Here is a 27,593-nt window from a genome sequence, read left to right on the forward strand (position 1 = left end):
TAAACAAAATATGTAATGTCTGTTTATTGATATAATATATATGCACATACTATGCTAACGTACATAGATATAGATGGCATAATTTTACTATGAAGTCAACACTGAAATACTTGGGAAGAAAATTGAGGGACCAAAAACCCAGTTTGCGCAGCTGCCATTGGAACAATTGACCCTGAAAAATGAAATGGATTCCATGGAGAGAATGACAACTAAGAACCTTATAAGAAGTTTAATGCCAAATCAAGATTTCTTAAAGATTGTAGTACTAAAATATGGGAGGTGAAATACTGAATTTGGGAATTTTAATTATGAAGAGATCCTAACTTAACATTAAAATTCTTACAATGTCCTTATTTGTCATTCTCTCGATTCTGTGTGCACAATTAAAATTCAAGAGCTATGATGCAGCTTCTCTCACCCCTTTGGCGTAAAATCTTGTGTCAGCTTTAGATATGAAGGGGCTTGGCATGAGAATTCACTTGTCAATTATACGGCATGCGAAGAAAGCAAATCAAACACTAAGCTTGGGATGGAAATCAGAGTTAATAAATAAAGAGGTAATTTCATCCAAACAAGCCATTCGGATCCTCTCAGGAGTTGCTGGATTATCAAGAGGAAACCAATCATTATACCCAATTTCGGCTCTTGCAGCTCTAATGGCATCCTTGATGGCGAAGAATACGCTTGATGCTAGGAAAAAAGGAGGCTCACCAACAGCTTTAGATGAATGGATGGCTTTGACATTTGGATGACCCTATCAGTTAACACGCACAGAAAAAAAAAATGAAGTTATCATTCAACCAGAATTAAAAATTAGTTTCTTAAGACAAACTTCAAAATACAACAGGTTATGCTTCAAGGAAAGCATGATAAAATGCATGTGCTAGTATTTCAATGCCGCACCAACATATCCCCATGTTAATCTCAGGAACATCCAAGAGATGCTGATGGGTACCTAAGTGGGATAAAGAACCTTGCCCCAAAACAGAGCTTTTGAAGTGGGAGACCCAGCTCATCAAAATACCCACTCAGCATCCAATGCTACTCAATGTGGGTCTTGGTATCCCATATTATTAAGTCTCCATCAGTTGGCACCCAGTGAAAAGCCATGGGGATGGCAGTTGCACTCCATGACACTTAAATCGGCATATTACTGGTTAGAATCAACTGTTGGTAGCCCTCTTTGAAATTGTTGACAATATGACTTTGATATCAATTGGTGGGCACCTAAGTGGGGAACCCTATTACAAAATCTAACTATTGAGGTGGGAAAAACAATCCACTTAAATATCTTATTGAACACCCATACTATTTAATGTGAGACTTGGTATCCCATACAACCAAGTCTCCATCAAATGCAGTTACAGAAATAAAGTTGATAGAAATCTAAAGCCAACCATATGTTTAACGAGAGAAGTGTGCATATGTTATTCTTCATCATCCATAATCACTAAACCATAATGCCCTAGGTGAAGACCTGCAGTAATCTACCTGTTCCTTCTCATGGAAAAAAAACATCAATAACAACTAGTTGTACTAATGGGAAAATGTAGAGCTTATGCCCCTGACACCATAGCGGCAACAAGCAATGTAACGCAATTGAATCACTTCCATATGCATCACCCACTCCCCTTCTCCACTTAACCCCGAAAGAAAAGAGAATTGAAGTTGTTCTGGAACATACCTTGAGAAGTGAGACATTAAATTTCAAGGGAACATCATTTACGGAAGGAATTTTATAAGTTCCAGGCCCACATGTGCAAAGGTACCCAGGGGGAATCCATTTATGGGCTCTGTCTCCCCATTTAAGTTCTTCTAGGGCTACCCAACCCAAACCTTGAACAAAAGCTCCTTCAATCTGTTGAAAGGAATGACATGAACCTGAGCATATATTGCATAAATAAATAAAATGCAAAATAAAAATCAAATGAAGGGTCAGAATTCTTAGTGAAGATTCAGCCATAAGCCATATTTTTCTTTCCTGTTCCAAGGACGTTTCCCTCTCTTTCATAATTCTCTTCCTCTTAAATTTCTTTATCTATCCTGAGAATAAAAATAAAAAGAAATAAAAAGAAGATTACCTGTCCAACATCTATGGCAGGGTTCAAAGAGTACCCTAGATCCAAAATTACATTTGCTTCCCTTGTATGAAAATCGCCAGTCAAGGTATCAATTTCCACCTCAGCAAATGCAGCTCCATAACTGAAGTACCTAAATGGACTTCCTTTACCAATTTTCCAGTCAAATCCAATATCAGGTTTAATATAAAATCCATGGGCAGAAAGGTCTATTCGCTCTACATAGCATGCACTAGCCAGCTGAAAAAGATAAATGCATGACAAAATACCATCAACAGATAATTTCCAAGCAAAAGGCAGAGAGAAATAGTGGAGAAAATCACAGAAGCTGCTTTCTACTGATTGTTGACAAGGCCTATACAGCATATAATCTTTAGAAGTACTCGAATATGATACAGACTTTTCCTAAAGTAACCTCAGTTATTCATATGAACGTATTTAGGAATTAGGATCTTTGTATATCTTTTTCTTCTGCTTTACTCACAAATTTTAACCAAGTCCCAAACCACTAATAATGAAAAAGAAAAAAGAAAAAGAGCACTGATGAATGAAATCCATTAGAACAATTATATTTCAGCACCCGTTGTCTCCAGATGCCAGCTCTTCACAGCAAGCAACAGAGATCAGCATATTTACCTGGCTTTTCCCAAGGTTCTTTATTCAGCACAACACCTCAATGATCGTAATACACAGCTATCATAATACATAAGTGAGCCATTCTTCGATCAGTCCCTTTATTCTGAGTGGGTACTTTCTTTAGGTGAGAAAAAAAAAACTGTAAGTGCAGTACCTCAGCAAAAGAATTAAAAGTTTGTCGTGAAGCAATAGGCTCCATGCGTGCCTTTATTTTCTCACATGCATCCAAAACCGCTGCTCCATACATATCAGAACTTGCAGAAGCTGCTGTTGGTGTCGCATTAGGTACCTAATATTGTAGTAAACATGAGCAAGCCATATCTATATAGCATCAAAAACAACTATCTGTAGATAAATCTATGACAGAAAACAAAAGGAAAGGGAAAAACCAAAGGAACAGTAAAGGATGTGTGGGGTTTTGATGTTAAAATATTTTGCAATAAAACATGATACAGAAAGCAACATGCTCTCAGCTTATATGTGCTGGGGCTGTTGTTCATTTCTAATTTGATTTTGTAGTTAGTTTTCTAGAGTGCTGACAGCGTTCAGTTTATGCTGAATAGTTATATCATCAAACCAGATAGCATTATCCTTATCAATTCTAATTTCATTCTTCCCAGTAATCCATGCAGCTTTCTTGAATAGTTCAACCACCTCAGCCCACATCTATGAATCATTATGACTTAGCAGCAAAAGGGAAAGAGGAAAAGATAGAAGAGAAATAAAGTCAAGTCCTTACTTAAATGTTCTGAGAAATTTAGAAACAAGATATCATAAATCCAAATAAGAGGGTAGATACTTTACCTTATCAGTGCTTGTATCTGATATAAAGACAGAACTAAGGGGGATGCCGAAAGCTGAGGCAGCAATCTGAGCAACTTTTGTATGCAAGCCTTGCCCCATTTCTACTCCCCCATGGGTAACTAAAACAGTTCCATCAGTATAGACATGAACGAGAGCGCCTGCCTGAAGTTATTAAGAAGATATCAAATTCATCAATTTTGATCCCCCAAACAAATAACAAAATGACTGATGAACACTCTTAAAAGACAATAGCAAAAAAAGAAAGAAAGAAAGAAAAAGGAAGGATTCTATACAGAAAGCATCATAAAAATACGCTCAAACTAAATCACTTATCAAGTAATGGAAGTCATTATGATGTAAAACACACACACTCACATTGATTTGAACAGAATAGGATGAGGAAAAGAAACAGAATCAGAGAGTGAGAGGTGAAGGGGGAGCGAAAACAGAGGGGAGAGATGACAGAAAACAGAGAAAGCAGGGGAAGTGGAGAGGGACGCAGAACTGATAGATAGGGGAATAGAACAGCAATTCATTCCAACTCTCAGAACTTCCTTACATGTGCTGCATGGTGGCTTTTTATAGAAGCCACAATTAAGGTTTCCTTCTTATGAAGGAAACATAAAATGAAATAAAATATAAGTTTGAGGTTTCCTTCCCTATAAGGAAAGCTCAACTTGCAGATTTAAATAAAGAGTAAAACAAACAAAAGAGGTCAGGTTTCCTTCCTTTAGAAGGAAACTTACAAAATACTAAATAATGCAAAAACAATTATTTCTTTCTAAAATAACATTTGCCATATTTTCTATCAATTCTCCCCTGCTGCAAAGAACTCTCCTCCGGAGAGGTAGAGAGTTGATAGGCTTCTTCTAGCAAGGCAGGATTAAGTTGTTGGAATTCATCTTCTGAAATCCAAGTGGCATCTTCATCAGATCGACCTCTCCAACGAACCAAATAACGACGGATGGGCCCCTCAGAGGTAAAGACCATTTGATCATCCATAATGGTCTCGATTTCATCAACTGATGGTGAGACAGCAGGCAATGATGGAATTGGCACTTGTGAAGGCTGAGTACCTGCAAAATCATCAGAAAGCAAAGGGGAAGGCTTAAAAGTTCCCCGGTAAGGCATAAGATCCTCTACATTAAAAACTGGACTAATGGCCATATCAGAAGGTAGTTCTAAAAGATAAGCATTAGGTCCTAATTTCTTTGTTATGCGAAAAGGTCCCGCAACTCGAGCATGCAACTTTTTAAAAGCTTGTTTAGGGTAACGTTCTAGGACGAATGCGAGCCATAACATAATCACCTATTTCGAAGCTTTGAAATCGACAATGAGTATTAGCAGATAATTTATATTGATCATTACTTGTCGCTAATTTGCGCCTAATTTCAGCATGTAAGTCATGAAGGCGATTGGCAAAGGATTCCGCAAATTCAGAAATGCGAAATGTCAACGGGATTGGCAGGAGGTCAATAGGCTGTTTAGGATTAAAACCTTGAACAATCTGGAAGGGACTCATGCCTGTAGACCTATTCACTGAATTATTATATGCAAACTCTGCAGTGGGTAGAACCAAATCCCAGTTCTTCGGCCTGTCTCCAACTAAACTCCGAAGCAAATTACCCAAACTACGATTAGTAACTTCAGTTTGCCCATCAGTTTGAGGGTGAAAAGCAGAAGAGAACTTCAATTGGGTACCAAAAAGTTTCCATAGGGTCTTCCAAAAGTAGCTAACAAACTTGACATCTCTATCAGATACGATAGTGGTAGGTAACTCATGTAGACGTACAATCTCCTTGAAAAACAACTTTGCCAGATGTGAAGCATCTGTAGTTTTGCTACAAGGAATAAAGTGAGCCATCTTTGAAAACCTGTCCACAACAACTAATACAGAGTCATGACCTCTAGCTGTGCGAGGCAATCCTAAGACAAAATCCATACTCAAGTCTTTCCAAGGTGCCTCGGGAATCGGCAAAGGAGTATACCAACTGGTATTCTGTCGCCTGGCTTTAGAAGTGACAATTTCGACATTGAGACACTATGCGAGCCACATCACGCTTGAGTGAAGGCCAGTAGAACCTATCTTCGACTAATGCCATCGTCTTATTAACCCCGAAATGACCAGCTAAACCTCCAGCGTGTAACTCCCATATAAGAAAATCTCGCATAGAAGTACGTGGGATGCACAGTTTGCTCCCACGAAAGAGATGACCGTCTTTAATGATGAAATCAACATGCTCATGACGATTATCACTGCGAACTTCTTGGTATATTATCCCAAAATCTGGACATGAAGCATAGTTGTCCTTCAAGTTTTCAAAACCAACAACACTAACGCTCATAGTGTGCAACAAGTTGATCCGACGGCTCAGGGCATCAGCCACTATGTTTTCTGTTCCTGAACGATGCTTGACCACAAAAGTGAATCCCTGAATATACTCAACCCATTTAGCATGTTTAGCATTTAAGTGCCGCTGAGAGTTGATAAACCTAAGCGCCTGATGATCAGAGTATAGAACAAATTGTTGCGGAAGAAGGTAGTACTTCCAATGCTCAAGGGATCTCACAATCGCATAAAATTCCTTATCATAAGTGGAGTACTTTTGTTTGGCATCATTGAGCTTTTCGCTGAAGAAAGCCACAGGGTGACCTTCTTGGCTTAGTACACCTCCGATTCCTGTCCCAGACGCATCACAAGCAACTTCAAAACACTTTGTAAAATCAGGTAAAGACAAGACTGGAGCTTGAGAAAGCTTCTTCTTAATATCTTGGAAAGCCATGGAAGCTGTAGATGTCCACTGAAACTTGTCTTGTTTTAAGCAATCAGTGATAGGAGCCATAATGGTACTGAAGTTTCTAATGAAGCGTCTATAGAAAGAAGCAAGGCCATGAAAACTCCGTACTTCATAAAGAGATTGTGGCTCAGGCCATTCTTGAATGGCTTGGACTTTCTCAGGGTCAGCTGCTAAACCCCTTTCAGAAACTATGAAACCTAAGAAGATGACTTGATTTTGAAGAAATGAACACTTAGGCAAGTTAACATAAAACTGTTCTTGACGCAAGGTGAGAAAAATTAACTCGAGATGTCCCAAGTGTTCTTCTCTTGACTTGCTAAAAACTAGTATGTCATCAAAGTATACCACCAAAAACTTTCCCAAGTAAGAGCGAAGGAGGTGAGTCATTACTCTCATAAATGTACTTGGTGCATTTGATAACCCAAAAGGCATGACAAGCCATTCAAACAACCCATCTTGCGTTTTAAAAGCAGTCTTCCACTCATCTCCAGGCTTAATCCTGATCTGATGATAACCACTTCTGAGGTCAATCTTTGAAAACCAGCTAGATCCAGACACTAAATCAAGCATGTCATCAAGTCTAGGAATGGGAAACCTATACTTGATGGTGATCTTGTTGATGGCTTGCTGTCTACACACATTCTCCAAGAGCCGTCTTTCTTTGGGGTTAAAAGAGCAGGTACTGCACAAGGACTCATACTATGCTGGATATAACCCTTTTCCAACAATCCACTAACTTGTCGGTTAAGCTCTGCTCTATCTTTAGGGTTCATCCTGTAGTGCGGTAGATTGGGGAGTTGTGAACCTGGAATGAAATCAATTGCATGTTGGATCTCTCTCATTGGTGGTAATTCAGATGGAAGCTCATCGGGAGTGATATCCCGAAATTGTTGTAAGAGCTGTTGCACTTCCTCTGGCATTTTTGAAGTAGTAGCAATTCGTTGCGAGATCTTGGATACCAAAATAAACACGATCGTACTCTCTCTGCTTTCTTGTACAAATTGTTTTTCTGTCAGAAATGCAAATTGTGGGTTTTGGGTTTTGTGCCCTTTGATTTACTTGAGCCTTTGCCTTCGTTGTCAGGCTTAGCAGGACGTAACAGGATCGTCTTGCCTCCATGCTTAAATGTATAGGTATTCTCACGACCATGATTGATAACATTGTGGTCATAAAGCCACGGTCGGCCAAGTAAAATGTGAGCAACATCCATTGGAAGAACATCACAAATAATCTCTTCTTTATAGTCACCTAAGTGAAGAGGAACGCGACATTGTTGCGTGACTGGTAAAGAAGTTTTGTCGACCCATGCAACACGAAAAGGTTCTAGGTGAGGTTCTGTCTTGAGATTGAGTCGGGCTACTCCTTGACTAGAAATAACGTTTCTAGAACTCCCTCCATCAATCACCAATTTGCAAGCTTTATCTCCACACTTCACAAAAGTATGGAAAATACTTGTTCGCTTCCACGAATCACTAGGCAGAGGGACAGATAGAATGCATCGCATAACTCCAACTCGACGTGTCTCACACCCATGTTCATCAATGATGATGTCCTCATCGACATCTGAAGGACACTCAACTGGATCTACGACAACGTCAGCATTTGCATTGTCTTCCTCACCTTCATATTGTGAGTCAATAACTAGAGTACGCTGTGGGCATTTTGACGCAATATGACCCTTTGAGTGACAGCGAAAACACTCGACAAAGGAATATTATGGCGGGAAGCAGGAACTATAGCCTCACTAGGCTGCTTAGAAGTATTACCCATTAACCCAATTGCTTGAGTAGGTGTAAAAGACGAGCTAGGCCTAGATGTAAGTGCTCCTGTTGGTCGTTCAGACATACTGGAAGTTCGTGCTTGTCTAAACAGATTGCTCTGCATGTCGATACGCTTTGCAGACGAGTACTGTGACAGAGACTCTACTTCTAAAGTCTTATGATAAGCTTCTTCAAGAGACTCTGGAAAGTTTAACTTGAGCTCCTTCTGTAGATATGGCTTGAGACCATTAACAAACTTGGTAATGGTGCGCCATTCCTCTTCATCCACGTCACATCTAATCATAAGGTCATCGAATTGAGAAATATACTCGGAAGCTGTGGAGATTTGCCTCAAATTAAGGTATTTGTCATACAGTTGACTCTTATAATGAGTCGGCACATATTTTTCTTTCAGCTTGGCCTTCATTTCTTCCCACGTCTCAATCGGTGAATAACCTTGTCGCTCAATGTTCCTTTGGACATTTTGCCAATATTTCCTAGCAGATCCCACGAGCTTCATCTTCGTAAACCGAACTCGCTGAATATCTCTCATGTCATACCATTCAAAATAATCTTCCATGCTAGCTAACCAATCCAGGAATGCACTAGGATTCAATCGTCCATCAAACTCAGGAGCTTCAACTTTAACCTTTTTGGTGATGTCATCAATATGTGTCCTTCTAAAGCCTTCTCTACCATTCCTATGGACTAACTGGTATGGTCTATGATGTTGTTCTTCAGGCCCTTGCCCATCCCAAGTATCATCTATGTCATTAGAATGATGATTGGTAAACTCATGAGGAAATGTTCTACTGTGTCTTTCACCCATAGCTCTAGAGGAATGACCAATCCTAAGGGAATTACCTCTAAGTTGATTGTGGACTGGGAATTGTTCATTTTTAAGACTTGACTCTCCTCTAATGATAGGTCTTTCGAGTATCCCTTCAGTTGTTTTCCCTGTATCTTGTCTGTATGTCAACTGAATTGCACCTATTATCTCTTCAAATTTATTGTCCATGAATTCTTTAATTTCATCTAGCCGCTGGTCCACATATGCCCTTTGAGTCCTTTCAGATTCCTCAAGATGATTTTGGGTGATTTGGGAGTTATTAGCCATGACAGATTTTAGGGCAGTAATTTCTTGGTCTAATAAAGCTTGCTTATCGTATAAATCACGAATGGTCATACAATGACAAAGATGGTATGGTAAAGTGCAAGTTTGGTGTGGATTTAATAACCTAAGGAAGAAAGGCCCCCAAGTTGCCCTTACCTAAATAGGTGAAGTCCCTTCTTTAACAACACTAACCCTCTGAGAATTCAAAAATTCCACAAAGATCGTATGCTAAATAGGTAACAACTCGAGTGAAGTCTTCACAGAAATCTCCGAAGGTTCAAAAACCTTTCAGGAAAACCGTTAGAAACTTCAATTAACCTAGGGTAATTTTTGGACACAGGTATAGGGCAGGATTGTGTGTGAGGTAGGTGTCTTAGGTTATACGAACACTGCTATCAAAAGTCACAAATTAACAACAATGATCAATGTAAATTTTCAATGTAAATTTTCCTTTTTTTTATATATATTATATATTTTCAAAATATTAAAACATGATTAAAAAAAATAAAAATAAAAATTGCAATGCTCAAAGAAACCAAAGTACCACACAACAAAGATTTCAGAACTAGCTATGAATGAAACACCTCCCTTTAAGAACCAAGTAAGCCAGTTAAATGAAAGGGTCGTCGGCCTTACCAGCGTTGCTTTAGGAGCTCAAAACAAAAAGTTTTACCCCCAAATAAGTTTTAGATGATGACTTGCGCCCCTCAGCTCCTTCAAAGTTGAACAAATTCCGCGAAAACACACTGAAATCACGTTCTGGCGGCGACTGTACGGACGGCGCATGTGACGGCGTGAGGCGAGTGAAGACCACGCGCAGAAGCTCCACCGGCGCGTGTGACTTCGGGCGGAGGTGGTCTTTTTGGTTCTGACCGGATTTTCCCTTCTGAGCACGATGGTAGCGTCCGTTTTTGGATCTAACGTCGGGAAATGTGATTCTGGGTGCTGGCAGTGTGAACAGAGTATGCTGAGCTCCCCTGAGAGTTTTCCTTCGATCTCTGGCTGCGGAAACAGCCTAGGAACGTTCAGAACCAGGCTCTGGTACCAAGTTGATGTAAAACACACACACTCACATTGATTTGAACAGAATAGGATGAGGAAAAGAAACAGAATCAGAGAGTGAGAGGTGAAGGGGGAGCGAAAACAGAGGGGAGAGATGACAGAAAACAGAGAAAGCAGGGGAAGTGGAGAGGGACGCAGAACTGATAGATAGGGGAATAGAACAGCAATTCATTCCAACTCTCAGAACTTCCTTACATGTGCTGCATGGTGGCTTTTTATAGAAGCCACAATTAAGGTTTCCTTCTTATGAAGGAAACATAAAATGAAATAAAATATAAATTTGAGGTTTCCTTCCCTATAAGGAAAGCTCAACTTGCAGATTTAAATAAAGAGTAAAACAAACAAAAGCAGGTCAGGTTTCCTTCCTTTAGAAGGAAACTTACAAAATACTAAATAATGCAAAAACAATTATTTCTTTCTAAAATAACATTTGTCATATTTTCTATCACATTACCCTATCACTCAAAAGAACATTTAATGAAGACGTAAAAATTATAAGCTATAGTATGTTGCATATTGGATAATGATATGAAAAGATTGAAATACAATACGTAGGACTATACCCTATTAATTTCCTCGAAGCTTCAGAGACCAAGTGCAATGTGAGTGATTGAAAGAAATAATAAACTTGAATCTTTGGCTAGATGATGAGTTCATAAGAAATATAAAAGGTAGGATATATTACTTTCAGCTCAAAGCATGGGGAAAAAGTTATGGAAATATTTGTTGATGTCAAGAAAGCTGATGGTTGTTAATAGTCCAGAAACATGAAAATATAAAGATGAACCAGGAAGAATAATATATGAAGAGAATCAAAGAAATGATATGTTCTGATTTCTTAATTCCTTAGAATGGAGGTAGCTGTATCCTGCTAGTGGATCCCATGAATTAAGCTCGCAAAACCAGCACAAATAAAAGCTACATAAACTAAAAAATTAATGCTAGAAAAAACAGTTAACGGTTTCATTTTCTAAGAAAATAAACCACATCGTTCACATAAAACATGTACATAATTAGGTCATGAATAAGGAGATTATAGTCAAATTTCAACATGATTATAAACTAGCTCAAGACCCATATCTAGCACTGGCTACTCAGTCCTTGCTAGATAAATTGTAACTACAACACAACAGAAAAACTTGCAGACAGTCTTTCTTTCTCCTGGGCTTTCATTGTTTTCTTTGTCTTTTTTAGATGATATTGAAACCCTGGACCTGCTTTAAGATCAAGTACATAAGCATATTGCCGTTCCATTACAGCAAAGCACCTACTTTTTCCCTCCAATCCCCCCCACCCCCCAGGTGTGCAGGATGTACAAAAAAAATAAAAATAAAAATAAAAATCAATATGTTAGACCTCAGATATTACCTGGTTCATAAACTTTGTTGTAAAGGATATGCCAAACTTGGTTGGAACCATTGCAATGCCACGCTTTTTCCACTTGTTATGACCATTGAATAGGTCGACTTCTTCACATAAATTCGCAAAGTTACAGGATAACTTAAGTTCATTCCATAGCTGGACTAATGTACAGTGCTGAAGCTGCTGGCCATAATGCAAAACAGATCCCTCACCTTGAAAATTTATTTCCTGAAAAGAAACTTGGCTTAGGAAAATTTACAGGGAAATCCTATGAAACCATTAGTGATGGTACTAAAAATAATTCACAGGTACAACACAATAAAGAACAAATACCACAGTTCTATATCTTACTCTTATCACTTCTGGGCTCTTCTTGACTTCCACAGCAATTCTTTGAATCCAATTTTCAGCAATAAGCATGCCTTGAGGACCACCAAATCCACGGAAAGCAGTGTGACTAGGGAAATTAGTGAAGCAAACCCTTCCAACTATTCTCATGTTTGGTATTTCATACACATTATCTGAATGAAACATAGCCCGTTCAAGAACCGGGAGAGACAGATCCAATGAATTTCCACCATTGTTACAGATTTCCAGATCTAGTGCAAGCACCTTCCCCTCATTCGTAAATCCAACCTGAATCAAATAATTTTGAACAGAAAACAAAGTTGTCATTCAACTGTAAACAACACAGGTTAAAAAAATAAAAGTAAAAGTAAAAACTGTAAACAAGAAGATAGAATAATAGAAACACTGATCAAAGGGGTGCAAGAAGCAAGGTATAGTTTATCTTTTGTTTGCCCGATATTGATTTGTTTAAGCTTTATTCCCCCAAATCTTTTACTTTCAATCATTTCATGAAGAAACCAAGGCATAGTTCATCTTCCACCCTCTGTTTGGAGCAATATTTGCTAGGATAGGAGAGAAAGAAAGAACGATTTCTCTTTTCTTATTTAGTTCCATGAAGGATACAAATTGAAACTCAACTCACCTTAATAAAATGTAAAATTACTTTTGTATCCTCAATCTTACTGAACATTTTTACTGAGAAAATACTATATTGATATATATATGCATTTTATTTATCTTATTTTTTATGCTCATTTTTATAATTAAATTATAATAATTATTTCTTTGATTTTCACAGTTTTTCGCTGTATCAGGAACATAGCCATTGTTACAAAAAGTTGGCATGAGTAGGGTTCTCGTCACTTAAACAAGTTATTAGAAGTTTGAATCCTAAACCTTGTGTATGTAGTAATTTAGTTGGAATAAGTCTACTATTTGCCTTCAATACCTCAAGGGAGATAATCTCTGTGCGCGATAGAGCTTACTCCTTATGCTCACCAAACAAAATGAAAAAATTAAATGGTGCATTGGGTGGTGTTTACCAAATTCTTCTCTCCTTCCCTCTTCTTTGCACTCCTAGTTGGATGGACTGGACAGGTGTGCGGACCACATATTTGTTTCCTTTCTATTACTTTTCTTTTCATTCCTCCCTCTTTTCTCCTACCAAGCATACCTTGAGATTTATTTGTTTTAGCTTTTACTCAAAAGTCAAAAGTACTGGAGTGATGTCTTCGCATCCTCTTCTTCAAGCCTTGTATTCTCAAGGAATAAGCATTAAGCCATAGACAAAGTACACAACTTCAGTCTTCAACACATTTTAAGAAAATCAGCATGTCAAAGGATTTAGTATTTTCAATGTAATAATATTAGGCTTCAATTTAACTTTAAACCATTAAAAGTACACGGAGCAATACCTTGTACTTCCCCACAAAACTATGCCGTTGCCCAGTAATCATGTCTATATCTCGGTCTAATGTGATTTTCACAGGACGATTTAATAGCTATGACGGAACTGCAGCTGCAGCAGCAATGAAAGCTGATCTAGTCTCCTTTCCCCCAAATCCACCACCAATTCGTTTTGTTTTGCAAACAACCTTCGACATAGGAAGACCAAGAACAAGTAAAACATATTTCTGGTGCTTCTGTGGGGCCTACAAAAACACAGAGACTTCTAATATGAGAGGGTGGAAAAGAAAAGGCCGCAAAATGATAAATATACTGTTACATAAGCTGAAATTGTTCGGATAGTAAAGAACTTGAGAAATTAATTTTAAAAAATTTTATAGGAACTTTGCATAAAAGAGTTAAACATGAGACAATAGGGACGGAAATGAGCTTAGTAATTATAAGGAACTAGAATACTCTCCCCATACCACCAACACGAACAGAAATTTAGAATTTAGAATAACAAGATATAATATCAGAGATAGCCTTGAAGGGAACAAGGCCAAGATACATTGTCCATCCCCAGAACACAAGTGACTACAATTTAAATTAATGTATTTTCAATAAATAATGGCAATAGAATCATACAACAACAACAACAACAACAACAACAACAAGCCTTTATCCCACTAGGTGGGGTCGGCTACATGTATTGCAAGACGCCATTGTGCTCTATCATTTATCAAGCTTTTAGGGATATTATTAATTAACAGATCGCGTTCAATAACTTTCAAAAGTGTTCTCTTAGGCCTTCCTCTACCTCTCTTAATCGGACTCAAAGTTATATGTTCCACTCTTCCCACTGGTGCCTCCCTTGGTCTTCTTTGTACATGCCCAAGCCATCTCAACCGATTTTCTACCATTTTTTCCTCAATAGGTGCCACCCTCACTTTTTCGCGTACGTGCTCATTTCGAATTTTATCTTTACGTGTATGTCCGCATATCCATCGTAACATTCTCATCTCTGCTACTCCAACTTTATGCTCTTGCTGTCCCGTTAGAACCCAGCATTCACTACTATATAACATTGCCGGTCTGATAGCAGTGCGATAAAACTTTCCTTTAAGTTTATTAGGCACCTAACGGTCGCAAATAACTCCTTTAGCTTTTCTCCAATTAAACCACCCAACTTGAATTCTATGTGAAATATCTCCACTGATTTCGCCATCATTTTGAATAATGGCTCCCAAATATCTAAACTTTTCCACTTGAGGTATAATTTGATCTCCCAATTTCACTTCCAAATTATTGTCGGATAGTCCTTTACCAAATTTACAATATAAATATTCCGTCTTACTTCTACTCAGACGAAAACCTTTCGACTCCAATGTCCTCCTCCATAACTCAAGTTTGCAATTAACCTCTTCTCTTGTATCTGCTATAAGAACTATATCATCCGCGAAGAGCATACATTTCGAAATTTCCCCTTGAATATGTTCCGTCAAAACATTCAAGATCAAGTTGAACAAATAAGGACTCAAAGATGATCCCTGATGTAGTCCAATCTTTATAGGAAAATCCTTTGTTTGACCACTAAGTGTCCTTATACTAGTTTTTACCCCCTCATACATATCTTGTATGGCTTTAATATAAGCAATCCGTACTCCCTTTTTTTCTAACGCTTTCCAAAGCACTTCTCTTGGTATACAGTCATAAGCTTTTTCCAAATCAATAAAAACCATGTGTAGATCTTTATCTTTACAATGATACTTTTCCATTAATCCCCTTAGTAGATAAATCGCCTCTGTAGTTGATCTACCTGACATAAAACCAAACTGATTCTCAGAAACACTTGTCTCCAATCTCAACCTGTGCTCAATTACTTTCTCCCACAATTTCATTGTGTGGCTTATGAGCTTAATCCCTCTATAGTTAGTACAATTTTGAATATCTCCTTTATTTTTATAAATAGGAATTAATGTACTTCTCCTCCATTCATCAGGCATTTTCTTGGACCGCAAAATTACATTAAATAACTTAATTAACCATCTCACCCCTTCTTCACCTAAACATTTCCACGCTTCGATAGATATACAATCAGGTCCGTTGGCTCTACCATTTGCCATTTTCTTAAGATTGGACTACATCAATGGCTGTAAACTAGTTGCTAGTACTTGGCTCTTACATTCAGCCATGGAACAATAGATGCACAAACAACCACTTGTAGGAAGAGATGAAACTAGTTATAGAGGTCAATAACCTACCATTTTGAATGCTTAGATTGTATATGTGCAGGATGCAGTTCAGTCATAAATGGCCAAAACCTAAAACCTTTTTCAATAAGTAATTGGTATCTGATAATATGGAACTAGCGAAAGATTTCAGACAACTACGGTTTCCATAAGTAGCATATACTATATTTTACAGGTACTCACTACAAGAATGTACAACTTACTTGAGTAGATGAGATCATATGAATTTCATTGCCACCATCCAGTGTCCATATAACAGTGCTATTTGGCTCCAAATAAAAGTGTTCTTGACCTCCTATATGAACCTCCCCTTCAATTATCTTGTCACACTGACCAGACTGAAACAAGTGATCTACATCACCTTTTATCAAACATCTCTCTGTATTAGGATGAAAGCTTTTAGCATTAATTGCATCTTGTATTGACAAGATGGCTGGGAGCTCTTCATACTCAACACGAACTTTTCTGGCTGCTAGCTTTGCATTTTCATGAGTATCCGCAACAACTACTCCTATAACCTGTAAATACTCACATAAACCCCATGGGAAGAAAGCAGAAGCATTCCTTTTCTTTCAGCTCTTCAAGCTCAAAATTGTTAAAAATACAAATCAGAAACATCAGAAAACAGCTAAACATCCATTTTAAATAATCTAGATACCTGACCCACACAAGTGACATATTTTTCAGCAAAAAGCTCCTCATCAGCAACGACTGGTCCAATATTATTAACACCCGGTACATCTTTTGCAAGATAAATACCAACAAATCCTGGTGAAGACTCAGCCCCTGAAACATCAATTGAAAGTATTCGAGCATGTGGTTTTCTACTCAACACTAGGGCTGTATGCAGACCATTAGAAGGCATTTTTGTATCATCAGCATATTCAGCCTCACCAGTTACCTGAGCATAATTTATCACATTCATACATGAAGTCAAGAAGGAATTCTAAGAAAACAAATTGATACATAGCACAATTAACTAAAATAATGTTCAGATATAATTTCATGGAAGAAACCACGGGCTGATCAAGTGACAATATATATATATATATATATACAAAAAAACATCAACATGCAAGTTAAAAAAGGATGCAGGCTCGCAGGTTCCATGAATTCTAGCAAGTAAAATGACTATGTCCCATTCAGAAGGTCTCCCATATGATCATATTGAACAAAAGAAATGATCCTAAATACTTCCAATCTGAAATACATGTAACTAACAAGAAGGAATTTGGGTTTGAATCTCGTTATTGTAGGGTAAGAATCCATGTTTCTACATGATCTAGCGGTCATTACAGTCAAGCTCTGAGCCATGAACCAACATGCAAAAAATAATGGGAAGAAGCAATGTAGCAATATAGAAGTCAAAGTTTGCATATGTTGCATATGACGAGAGGTTTCATTAGGATGCATCTTAGGATTATAATGTTGCTTTTATAAGGTATCATAACAAGGAAATCAAATTCATAGTTTCAATATATAAAAACTCTAGCAAGCCGCAACATTCATGAGCAACAAATAGTGGCTCATATCTCATACTTAGTGCAACAACCCACACTTGTTGAGTTGTTGTCAATTAGAAAAATAGTGAAAAACGTTGGGATAGGGATCCTTCATAATATCATCATATCTTTGAAAATTTGACAGTGAGAGAATCTGAAAGCAAATGCTTGACTGCAATGAGATCATACAATTTATGAATATAAATGAGGCAGAGAAGAGAAGAGGCAGGATTTAGAGTGGTTCGGCCATGATGATATACATCCACAAAGAGAAGAGGGGATAAATCCTTTCCCCTTCGTTGATGCTGTATTCAACTACAAAAGAATCTCCTAATTTATAATAATGCTTTTATAATTAAAAATATATTTTGAAAAGTTACTGTAATCATTCGTCCCTTGATCTTGGGAGTAAGATCAACTGCTGAATTAGGAAGAATGAATCATTCCTTGATAAATCCTCCCATATATTCAATTATTCTTATCCTTCTCCCATCAACCAATCTTTAGCATTCTTCAACAGACTGATTACAAAAGTTTTAGGTTAAAAAAATGACTGATTACAGAAGTTAATAACAAATCTAGACTAGATTGCATTGCTGCAGATCTAGGGATGAGATTTAACCACACAAGTACATATACAAACCCGCAATCTTGCTGAAAGGTGAACCTCAGGAGAACCAACAGCAGTCCCAAGCTTCATGATTTCATAGTCCTGACATCCAATTACTGGTGGACGGTAGACTGACTGCACAGCAGATAAATGTGATACAGGTACACACTCTTTAACATGCTTCTCTCCCTCCATTTGATGAGACACCCAAAGAAAAAATTTGAAGAAGAAGCTCAACGTCAGAGATTTCCGGAACTCGACCATTCCACCAGGTGCATCTTCCTTGAGAAAAACATCCTCTCGTAGAATTTTCAATGCAGTTTGTAGCAGATCTTGGTCCCATATCTTTCCAAGGAGAAATTTCTCAGTTTTTGTTGCACAAAGAGTAAGTGGAGCGACCCCACCATAAACTATTGATGCATCAACAACAACCCAGTTTGCATCATGTTCTTGAAGATGAACACGCATGCCAGCATTTACAATTGCAATATCATCATCTCTTCTATGAGACTGTTTAAATTCTTTCACGAACTCAAAGGCCCTAGTCCATGGTAAGAATACTGATAGCGAGATTTCACTACTTTCCAAATCAACTTTACGATAATTGAGGAAGAAATTTTCTGCCTGTATTGTCCTGATGTTCCCACTGCAATCAACAATACTAAACATTGCTCCAGCTGCCATCCAGAGAGGGTTCAAGTCTGATATTGGACTAGCAGTACAAATATTCCCACCAACTGATGCAACATTTCTTATCTGTGTTCCAGCAAACCATTTCAATTGCTCAACAAAGGCTTTACAAGACACAGTTTCATGAGCAGCTCGCTCTATTATCACCTTTCGGAAGAAACTCACAAGATCAGAAAGTCTTACTGCAGCACCTATTTCTAAGCCATCTTGCTTTACATTCAAAGCATTCAATTCTGGAACATGCATTACAGAAATCAAAACGTGATACTGCATTCTCTTCTGTCTCATCTCAATTCCTACCTCAGTATTACCAACTAACAACTTTGCATCAGGATATTTGGCTTTTAAATCCAATACATGTTGAAGTTTCAGTGGCCGAAACCATTTTAGCCCACCGAATCCAATTAAATTTAAATAAGTCAGTTTCCTTAACAGCAGTTCAGGTGGAAAGATGAGCTCCTTTTCTGTATATTTGCTCCCATCTATTTCATTATAAGATGTGGGTCTATGTCTATTGTCACTAAGTATGCATTTTCTGTCTTTATCTACATCATTGACAGAGTTTGATTTACACGAGCAGGGTTTGCCAGTTGATGGGCAAACAGACCCACCTTCAGAGAGACTTTCTGAAGAAACACCAGTATACAACATATCATCAGTTTTAGCAAAGACCTGGAAAGCATCAAGTATTGGTCTGTAACCAGTGCATCGACATAAGTTTCCTGCAAGGCATTCTTCAATTTCCTCTTGGCTAGGAGGTGTTTGACTCGACCTCAATAACGCATACATGGACATAACAAAGCCGGGCGTACAGAATCCACATTGAGAACCATGAGCACGTGCTAGTGATTCCTGAAGAACTCACAAAGTTAAGTTTCAAGCATCAGTGTCAATAAAGATAAATTTTATGAAAAAAGGAAGCTAATAGCCTATGCATATGAAGTTCTAACAAGATACGTGAGAAATAAATGGATGGAGAATATCCAAATACAGAAAGAAGACATGCAACTGGAGGGGGGGTGTGCATCACCTGGACAGGGTGCAAACCAAGCTTGGTGTTTCCCAATCCCTCAACTGTAATCACATGCATCCCTTCAACAGAATATAAGGGTGCTAAGCAAGCATTGATAGCATAGTGCCTGGACAAAGAATTTTAAACTTAATGGCAAGTTTGAAATTAAGAAACAAGAAAGGCATTATCAGATGTAGGAGCAGCAAATAAGCATTACATAAGGAAGAAACACTTACACACATTTCCTCATATTTCTATCATATTGAGAAGCCATAACTGTGCAAGCTCCGCAACCACCTTCGCCGCAGCCTAGTTTAGTCCCTGTAAGACCAATATCTTTTATATGACCCCCTTCCCCCAGGGGGAAGAGACTATAATTAGTTTGCTTTGCCCAGAAGAAAATTTAAAAGAAAATAAAATTTAACTACCAATGAATAAGAAAGGACTAATGAAATGATTTGGAATTTTTAAATGCTTCAAAAAAGGGCAATGCTATTTTCAGTTCTTTTCTTTCTCTCTTGTCAGGGTCAGTGTTAGTACCTAGGACTACCTAATCAACAACTTAAGAGTATGAACTCGAAGTTCAAAAATTTACCCATTTAACATAAAAGAAACTTAATAACGTCTGCAAAAACATGCAAACATAGAACACTTGGAGAAGAATCAAATCATTGGTTTAAAGACAACATGTAGGTATTAACACGCACATAGGACTACCTAATCAACAACTTAAGAGTATGAACTCGAAGTTCAAAAATTTACCTATTTAACATAAAAGAAACTTAATAACGTCTGCAAAAACATGCAAACATAGAACACTTGGAGAAGAATCAAATCATTGGTTTAAAGACAACATGTAGGTATTAACACGCACATAGGATACAAACAAGTTACACGACCAGGAAAAGGGGAAAAATTACAAGTTCAACTTACAATTAAATATAGGGTAAAAGAGAAAATTGGCCCTAAATTATAGATCCAAAAGCATCTAAAACTCTAAAATCATTTTTTATGCAATGTTCCCTTGTAACTTTTGAAAATGGTGTAATCTAACTCCTACTAGTAATAAAAGTTGACATTGACCATTTGTTAATCAAAAAATAACATGAAAGGACATCAAAAATTAAAAAGCAAAAAATAATAATAATAATAATAATAATGATAAAAAAATTTTAGTTCTTTTCTCAAATTTTTTGGATCTTTACTTGTAATTTGTGGATCATTTACTATAACTTTGTGGTCCTTTTCTGTAATTTGTGAAGTCCTTTTCTATTATTCTCTGATTAATTAACGGTCAAAGTTAACTTTTGTTAATGATAAAGGTCAGATTACACCATTTTCAAAAGTTAAAGGAAACATTACACAAAAAATGAGTTTAGGATCCTAGACGACCCTAAACCTATAGTTTAAAAGTCAATTTACTCTTTTACCCTTATATATATAACAAATCTGAAATGATGGCATGAATCACCAAAATATTTCAGTAAATTAATGAAATATAAATGTTTGTAGATCCAGGGCATGAAGAAACTCAATATTAACAACTTAATCAGCAAAATACTGAGTCATTGAGGTCAATTATGATAAGAAAGTTTCAATTCTATTCCAGAATCTGTTTTCAAGAAGTCTACAGAGCCACCAAGTCAAAATATCTTTATACCAAATGGCACGGACAAAAATATTTGCACGGTGGTGTTTGGTTCTTGAGAATGCAAAGATGTCATATTCCATCATGAAAAAGTAACATACTGCACTCAAGTCAAACCCAGAAATAATGAAAAGACAATGAACTCGTTTTCCTTATCTTGATGAATTTTGTTGATTAATTCAGTACTAAACTGCATTTGACCAATCAACAAACACTCAATAACACCTCTAAGGTACTCAAGAAGGGTCAAGTGAGCCAATCCATCTAGCAACACTCTACGAATGCCATTAACATACAATATAGCCTCCTTTGACTCCTCCAAAATTTGGTCTGGCACTTCCGTGTTCTCCAATGACCCCATTTACAGCATGAGCTGTTCTGTATGTAACTGTCAATGATAGAAAAGAATGAAAAATCTGATTCAAAATAGAGTTGGGAATTCGGGCAAGCTAGGCCGTATACAGCCATGATACATAGGGCCCAACCCCAGACATCTGGGCTATCAGGCCAGCTGAAATAGCCCCTTTCATTTTTTAAAAGGTAAAAATTACACAATACAACATATAATACAAGTTTCACACAAGTTCTATTTCACTACAAGCTTAATATGACACAATACAACAATATAATACAAATTTCACACAAGTTCTATTTCACTACAAGCTTAATATGACACAATACAGCAATATAATACAAGTTTCGCGCAAATTCCATTTCACTACAAGCTTAATATGACACAATACAGCAATATAATACAATTTTCATAAAAATTCAAGTGCAATACCAGTTTCACAAGTCTTCAAATCAGTGCAATACAATCCAAACATTACAAATTGTGGAATCCACGATAAAGAAGCCGTGTTTGCATTGAATTGCTGGGCATTTTATCAGGTAAGCTGAAGCCAACTACGAATCTACCACAATGTCCATCAATGAAATTCAGCAAACTCTAATATTCCAAGTCTGGATTTCTAATTAACTTCAAGAAACGTATATATCGTGTACCTATGCTAAAAGAAAAATATGAATTAAAAAAATTAAAGACATTATCTTTTCTGTTCTTGTTTGTCTCTGAGATACATCCAAACGAACATTGTTGGAGACTTGCACTAATATTTACCAGTAAAATCATATCTTTTATTACTTGTTGGCGCCTATTATTTTGCTTTCTTGATCATATACTATCTCCCACACAAAGCAGACTGATGAATGCGGCCTCTAGCTTTTTTTTTCCTTTTTTTTTTTTTGGCTACCTCTTGACCTTAGCTTCAATGTTTTGGATTGCTGGCAGTTCTTCAAAGAGAATCCCCGATTCTTTTCCAGAGATAATTCTCAATTTATTTGCCTATAGTCACATATGTATTTACGTAAATAGCTGCTACATTTTGGTTCATTTTCCTGATTCCTTCTGCCTGTTCGACTAACTATTACTTGCTAACATTATTTCAATCTAATCTAATCAAATCTTTAAAAACTACCTAATATAGTACAACAATTTCCCATCAAGAATTTCACATCGACAATAACAATTTCAAGTCCTACACCAATCTTAGAAACATGCAAAAGTTTGAGATATCAATGTTCAATTGAAATCATGAACCAAAATCAGACTTTTCTAAATGACCTTCACAACATATAAACACTGACATAAATAGCAAATGAAATGAGAACCACTATGATCCAAAAGAGAACAAGTCTTGTTGACTTGCTGCTTCTTAATTGGTCTGAAATCATCCACTACCATCAACTAGTAATGCCATCTCAAAGTCTCAGGCAAACAGTTGATAAACGAGTCAAATACAGAACTACGATCACTCAAGCGAACTGAACCCAACCGAACTAATCAAGTAATATCAAACTATATCAGATCAGAAATCAAATTTAACCAAAAAAAAAAAATAGAACCTGAAAGGCGAAAGCTGAGATACCAAACAGACCTGAGAAGTGAGGAAGGAAGTCCCACGAACCACGAGCAAGGACGGCAGCGCGAAGGGAACGCGAAGCTGTTCAACAAACAGGCCCGAGCTTAACCAACAGACCAAGGCCGGCAAGAAGAGCGCACAAGGACGATGAATGAGTGATGGTGAGATGGTGGGCTGGTTTCAAAGCCTCGTCTCGTCTTGGTGCGGTGAGACTGTGATCTGTGACAGTGAAAGTAGGGAAAAGCATAGACCAAATGCAGCAAATTTCCTCGAGAAGATAACAAATTAACTTCAAATAAATATTCTCAAGCGATCCAGAGTCCGGACAACATGCAGTAGGACAAAAGGAATGAAATTTTATACACTTCGCTTAAAGGCGTTCTTGACATAATGACTGTAAACAAGTTTGACGGTATAACAATCTTTTGTTGATATTTAATTATCGAAATCAATTGTTTAGTCGTGTTAAGTTATTCAACATAATTAAAGATTAATGAATGCTTTTGGCAGGATTGGCTTGATGAGAATATGATTATGAAGGACGTAGGACGAGTAATAGGAGCTATCATTCAGGAAAAAATCCTAGAGAGCCTATAAACCGAACTAAGTTAATCTGTACATATAGAAGGAAGACACTAAGTTCTTATTTTAAATTTGTCTTACTATAATCTTTTCACCATTTTCAGGGGGGAAAAAAAGACAAAAAGAAGGAAGACGAAAACCGAAACTAATTTAAAAAAAAAAAAAAAGCGTACTTTCCGCAATGTAGCTAGCGTCCGGAATCGAAATCCAACCAGAAAAGCAAACAGAATTTCCAGGAAAAAAAAAAAGTAGTAGCAACATCAGCGACTAAAATACGTTAATTAAAAATAATAATGTTCCAGTATTTTGATTCATACCACCAACGAAGAACCAGAGCCGATGGAGAACGTGAAGGTCAAACTCCGACGGAAGCTAACGTAGAAGAAGCAGCCAGCAACAGAGAACGAGAACGAAGAAAGAAGGCAAGGAGAGCCATGGGAGTTAAAGAACAAGACGACACTTGCGATGGGTAGTGAAAAGTGATCATGATGATTACAATTTATTGGCACGATTGTCGTTTTGTGCTTCATGTCGCTCCTTTACTGCCTTGATGACAATTAGCAATTCTTTTTTTCTTTTTTTTTTTTTTTGCTAACGATGACTTTTAGAATTTTCCTTCGTATTATATCTCTTAAAAAAAAAAAAACTCCAAGATCTCCTGAAAAAAAAATTATTTTCTTTTCCCCTTCCATCTACAAAGTAGAAAAAACAAAATCATTTTTTTTCTTTTCTTTCTTCCCCCCCCCCAAATTTTCGTTTATCCCATCCTTTTTTTTCCATCTACAGTAGAGGTCGGAGAGGGTTAATGGGCTCTTAGTAAGTCTTAAGCATAGGTTGCAATCATATGTGTGCGTATATCCTTGACTATTTTATTTTATATATTTTATATTGTAAAGGTTGCAATCATTTTATTATTTTACATCTATTTATCTACATAAGTTAAATACATAATATTACATATATACACACATATATACTTATTCGCGGTGTGAACAATAAATACAAGTGTGTCAAAGATGCTGAGTTTTAATTGATAACAAAAGGGTCTCGAACTTCCTTGTTACAGTTTACTCAGATGTAAAAAGATATGCAAGACTTGGTAGAACAAGTATTTTTTTTTTATCGAAATGTAAAAAATTATAAGTCTAACTTGAAGATAAAAATTAACTATTAAAACTAAAAAGTTATGAGTGCAGAATACGAGTCTTTGTTGAGTGTGATAGTCTTTTTTCTATGTTTTTGTATCTTATTTATAATGTTAGAGTCATGGCAGCCTCTCCCTTAATACTTAGAACGTTCTGTCGAAGAATCAAGGATCCCACGAGACTCATGATACGGTCTATACTCAATGTTCTCCATTTTTAGCAATCAGCCCATCTCATCAAGATCCTTGGGCACGTTGTCCGTGGATTTTAATATCACTTGGGACTGTGTCTTTATGTGCCAACGGTTCAATGTTTGTAACTAGCAGGATTTTGACATGTTCATCCTGTTTTGGCTTTCTATTGAGCTTGGGGTCGACTCCTTTGTTTAAATTAGGCCTGACTCTTCAGTCACTCAGTTCAAATAACTTTGTAACATATTGAGCGACATTTCATATTTTAACCCAAACAATACTTAATTTAAAACGTCTCCAACGTCAAAAGCATTTTTTTAACAAAAAAAAACAAGTACAAAGTACAAAAAGTAAGAGACGAGGCCATTAGACATTATCTCTTTTAAAGGAAGAATTTTATTTAAAGATTTTTATAGGTAGATGTTTACTCATCAAACTCGAAAAATTTTGAAAATACATTGTAAGTTTTGAGAACTTGATTGAAATTAATTTTCTATAAAAAATGATTGGATCGGCCTAATATTTAAAGAGAGGAAAAGCAAATGAGAGCATGCGGGTAGAGCTGGGAATACAGGCGGGCCCGGCCCTTATGGGCTCGGCTCTTAAAGTCCTGAGCCCTAAAGCCCGGTTCCTTATTTTGAACCCCATTTCTCAAGCCCAGCCCTTATGTGAAGGGCTCAGAGCCAGGCCCGCAAGCCCTTTTTCAAAAAATTAAAATTAAAATTAAACATTATAAATTAATTAAAATATTCTGAAATTAAAAAAAGGAGAATGACAATTAAGGACCTGCTAAAAATATTAATCCCAATTATGGACCGTGAAATTTTGAAATCTCAGTTAAGGACCATGGTCCTTAATTGTGATTAAAAAAATATAATTTGTGAGGTGGGATTCATTATTGCTATTTAGGAATTCACTAACCCAACTTGAAAAAATTTGTAACGTATATTGTGAAAACATGAAACCCCACTTGAAAATTGAATGTTTAACAAAAAGCGCCACTTAAGAATTCACTAATTCGACTTGAAAAAATTTCTAACATATATTGTGAAAATATGAAACTTCACTTGGAAATCGATTGTTTAATAAAAAACACTAATTTGGATAAGTCACTTTTTATTAATGATTCTCAAGTGGGGTTTTATTTTTTTACAATATACGTTAGAAATTTTTTCAAGTCTAGTTAGTAAATTCCCAAGTGGTACTTTTTGTTAAACATTCCATTTCCAAGTGGGGTTTCATGTTTTCACAATATACGTTAGTAATTTTCTTAAGTTGGGTTAGTAAATTCCCAAGCCGCGTTAGTGAATCCCACCTCACAAATTACATTTTTTTATCACAATTAAGGACCATGGTCCTTAACTCTGATTTCAAAATTTCACGGTCCGTAATTGAAATTAATGTTCTTAGCAGGTCCTTAATTGTCATTCTCCCAAAAATAAAATCCTCATAATTTTTTAAAAATTAAAAAACACACATTTAGAAGTCTAGTATTAAAATTTAAATCTTGGTTAAAAAACAATTCATTTTTTATAAATATACAAACATAATAATTATAGAAAAATAAAAAAATTAGGAATTTTATAAATACACTGATATTTATTAAATTAATTTTAGAATAAATTAAAATTAATAATAATATAATGTGTGTAGGATCAGGTAAGTAGATCATTGGCTTCAAACACATGTTCCACCAAAGAAAATAATAATAATAATACTAATATAATAGGGTTTGAAGGGCTACCTGAGCCCGAGCCTTTTTTTACAGAGTTTATCAGGGCCAAGCCCTCAAGCCCGATTACTTTAAAAAAATTCATTTTCAAAGTCCGAACCCTTATTTAAATAAGGCCTCTAAGCTCGACCTTCTAAACCCGACCCTTATTCCCGACTCTATATGCGGGAGAAGCCACAATCACAAGAAGCCAAAACTAATTAATTTTTCGTGACCTACACGAATTATTAAAACTAATTTTGTAAAAGTGAAAATTGGTTGCTCTAATAATATAAAGACAAAAGCACTTCTTTTATTATTTTAATTGAAAGACAAGTACAAAGTACAAAAAGCAAGAGATAGGGCTAAAACATGGTGACAAGACAATACCTTTTTGTAAAAGAGAATTTCATTTAAGGATCTCTATAGATAAGATATGCTAGATTGAAAGGTGTAATAAAAAATTAAAATTAAAATTTTCAATTATGATTGCAGACTTATTAAATTTATTTAAATTAAGGTGTATAAAAGAGTTATTTTTTAACTCACGTGTTTTCTTCAAGAATTTCAAACATCAGGAGCCAACAATGTAAAATAGCTCCCTCTATCAGTATCCACACAAACATTTTTGCAATACGAATAATGTGCTAGCACTTCCAACGTACAACCATCCATCAATCAGACGCTCCTTTGTTTTCTAGGATATTTTCATAGCTCTTAGAGTTTTGTTGTCAAGAGACTCTCTCACTAAAAAATCGTGCTTGATCTATGTTATATAGATTAGGGTTTTTAAAGCAACGAAATTAACTCATAAATTAAATTTATAATATCATATCTAATTTAAATTTATATCATAAATTTAAATTATAAAACTAATATGATATTTTCTTATATCATGCTAGTTATTAAATTTAATTTATCATATAAAACTAAATTTAAAACTAACACAATTATATAATATAATATAATATATATACATA

At 36.3% G+C, this 27,593-nt stretch overlaps 1 protein-coding gene across 1 annotated transcript; it reads right to left on the reverse strand.

Annotated features, from left to right (window-relative positions):
- Positions 1-24,040, reverse strand: LOC129311187 (xanthine dehydrogenase 1-like). The gene is given in 16 exon segments (XM_054953264.1): positions 1-754; positions 1,685-1,858; positions 2,082-2,318; positions 2,869-3,003; positions 3,519-3,680; positions 11,621-11,842; positions 11,966-12,250; positions 13,378-13,614; positions 15,804-16,118; positions 16,259-16,501; positions 17,746-19,254; positions 19,433-19,541; positions 19,651-19,750; positions 21,288-21,450; positions 23,000-23,203; positions 23,884-24,040. Coding segments are annotated over 14 exon segments (4,107 nt in total). The 5' UTR covers positions 21,424-21,450; positions 23,000-23,203; positions 23,884-24,040; the 3' UTR covers positions 1-511.
- Between the last annotated feature and the right edge of the window lie 3,553 nt (positions 24,041-27,593).

Source organism: Prosopis cineraria, unplaced genomic scaffold, assembly GCF_029017545.1.
Source record: "Prosopis cineraria cultivar Desert tree isolate PC_DT_omini unplaced genomic scaffold, ASM2901754v1 PC5, whole genome shotgun sequence".
NCBI lineage: Eukaryota > Viridiplantae > Streptophyta > Magnoliopsida > Fabales > Fabaceae > Prosopis > Prosopis cineraria.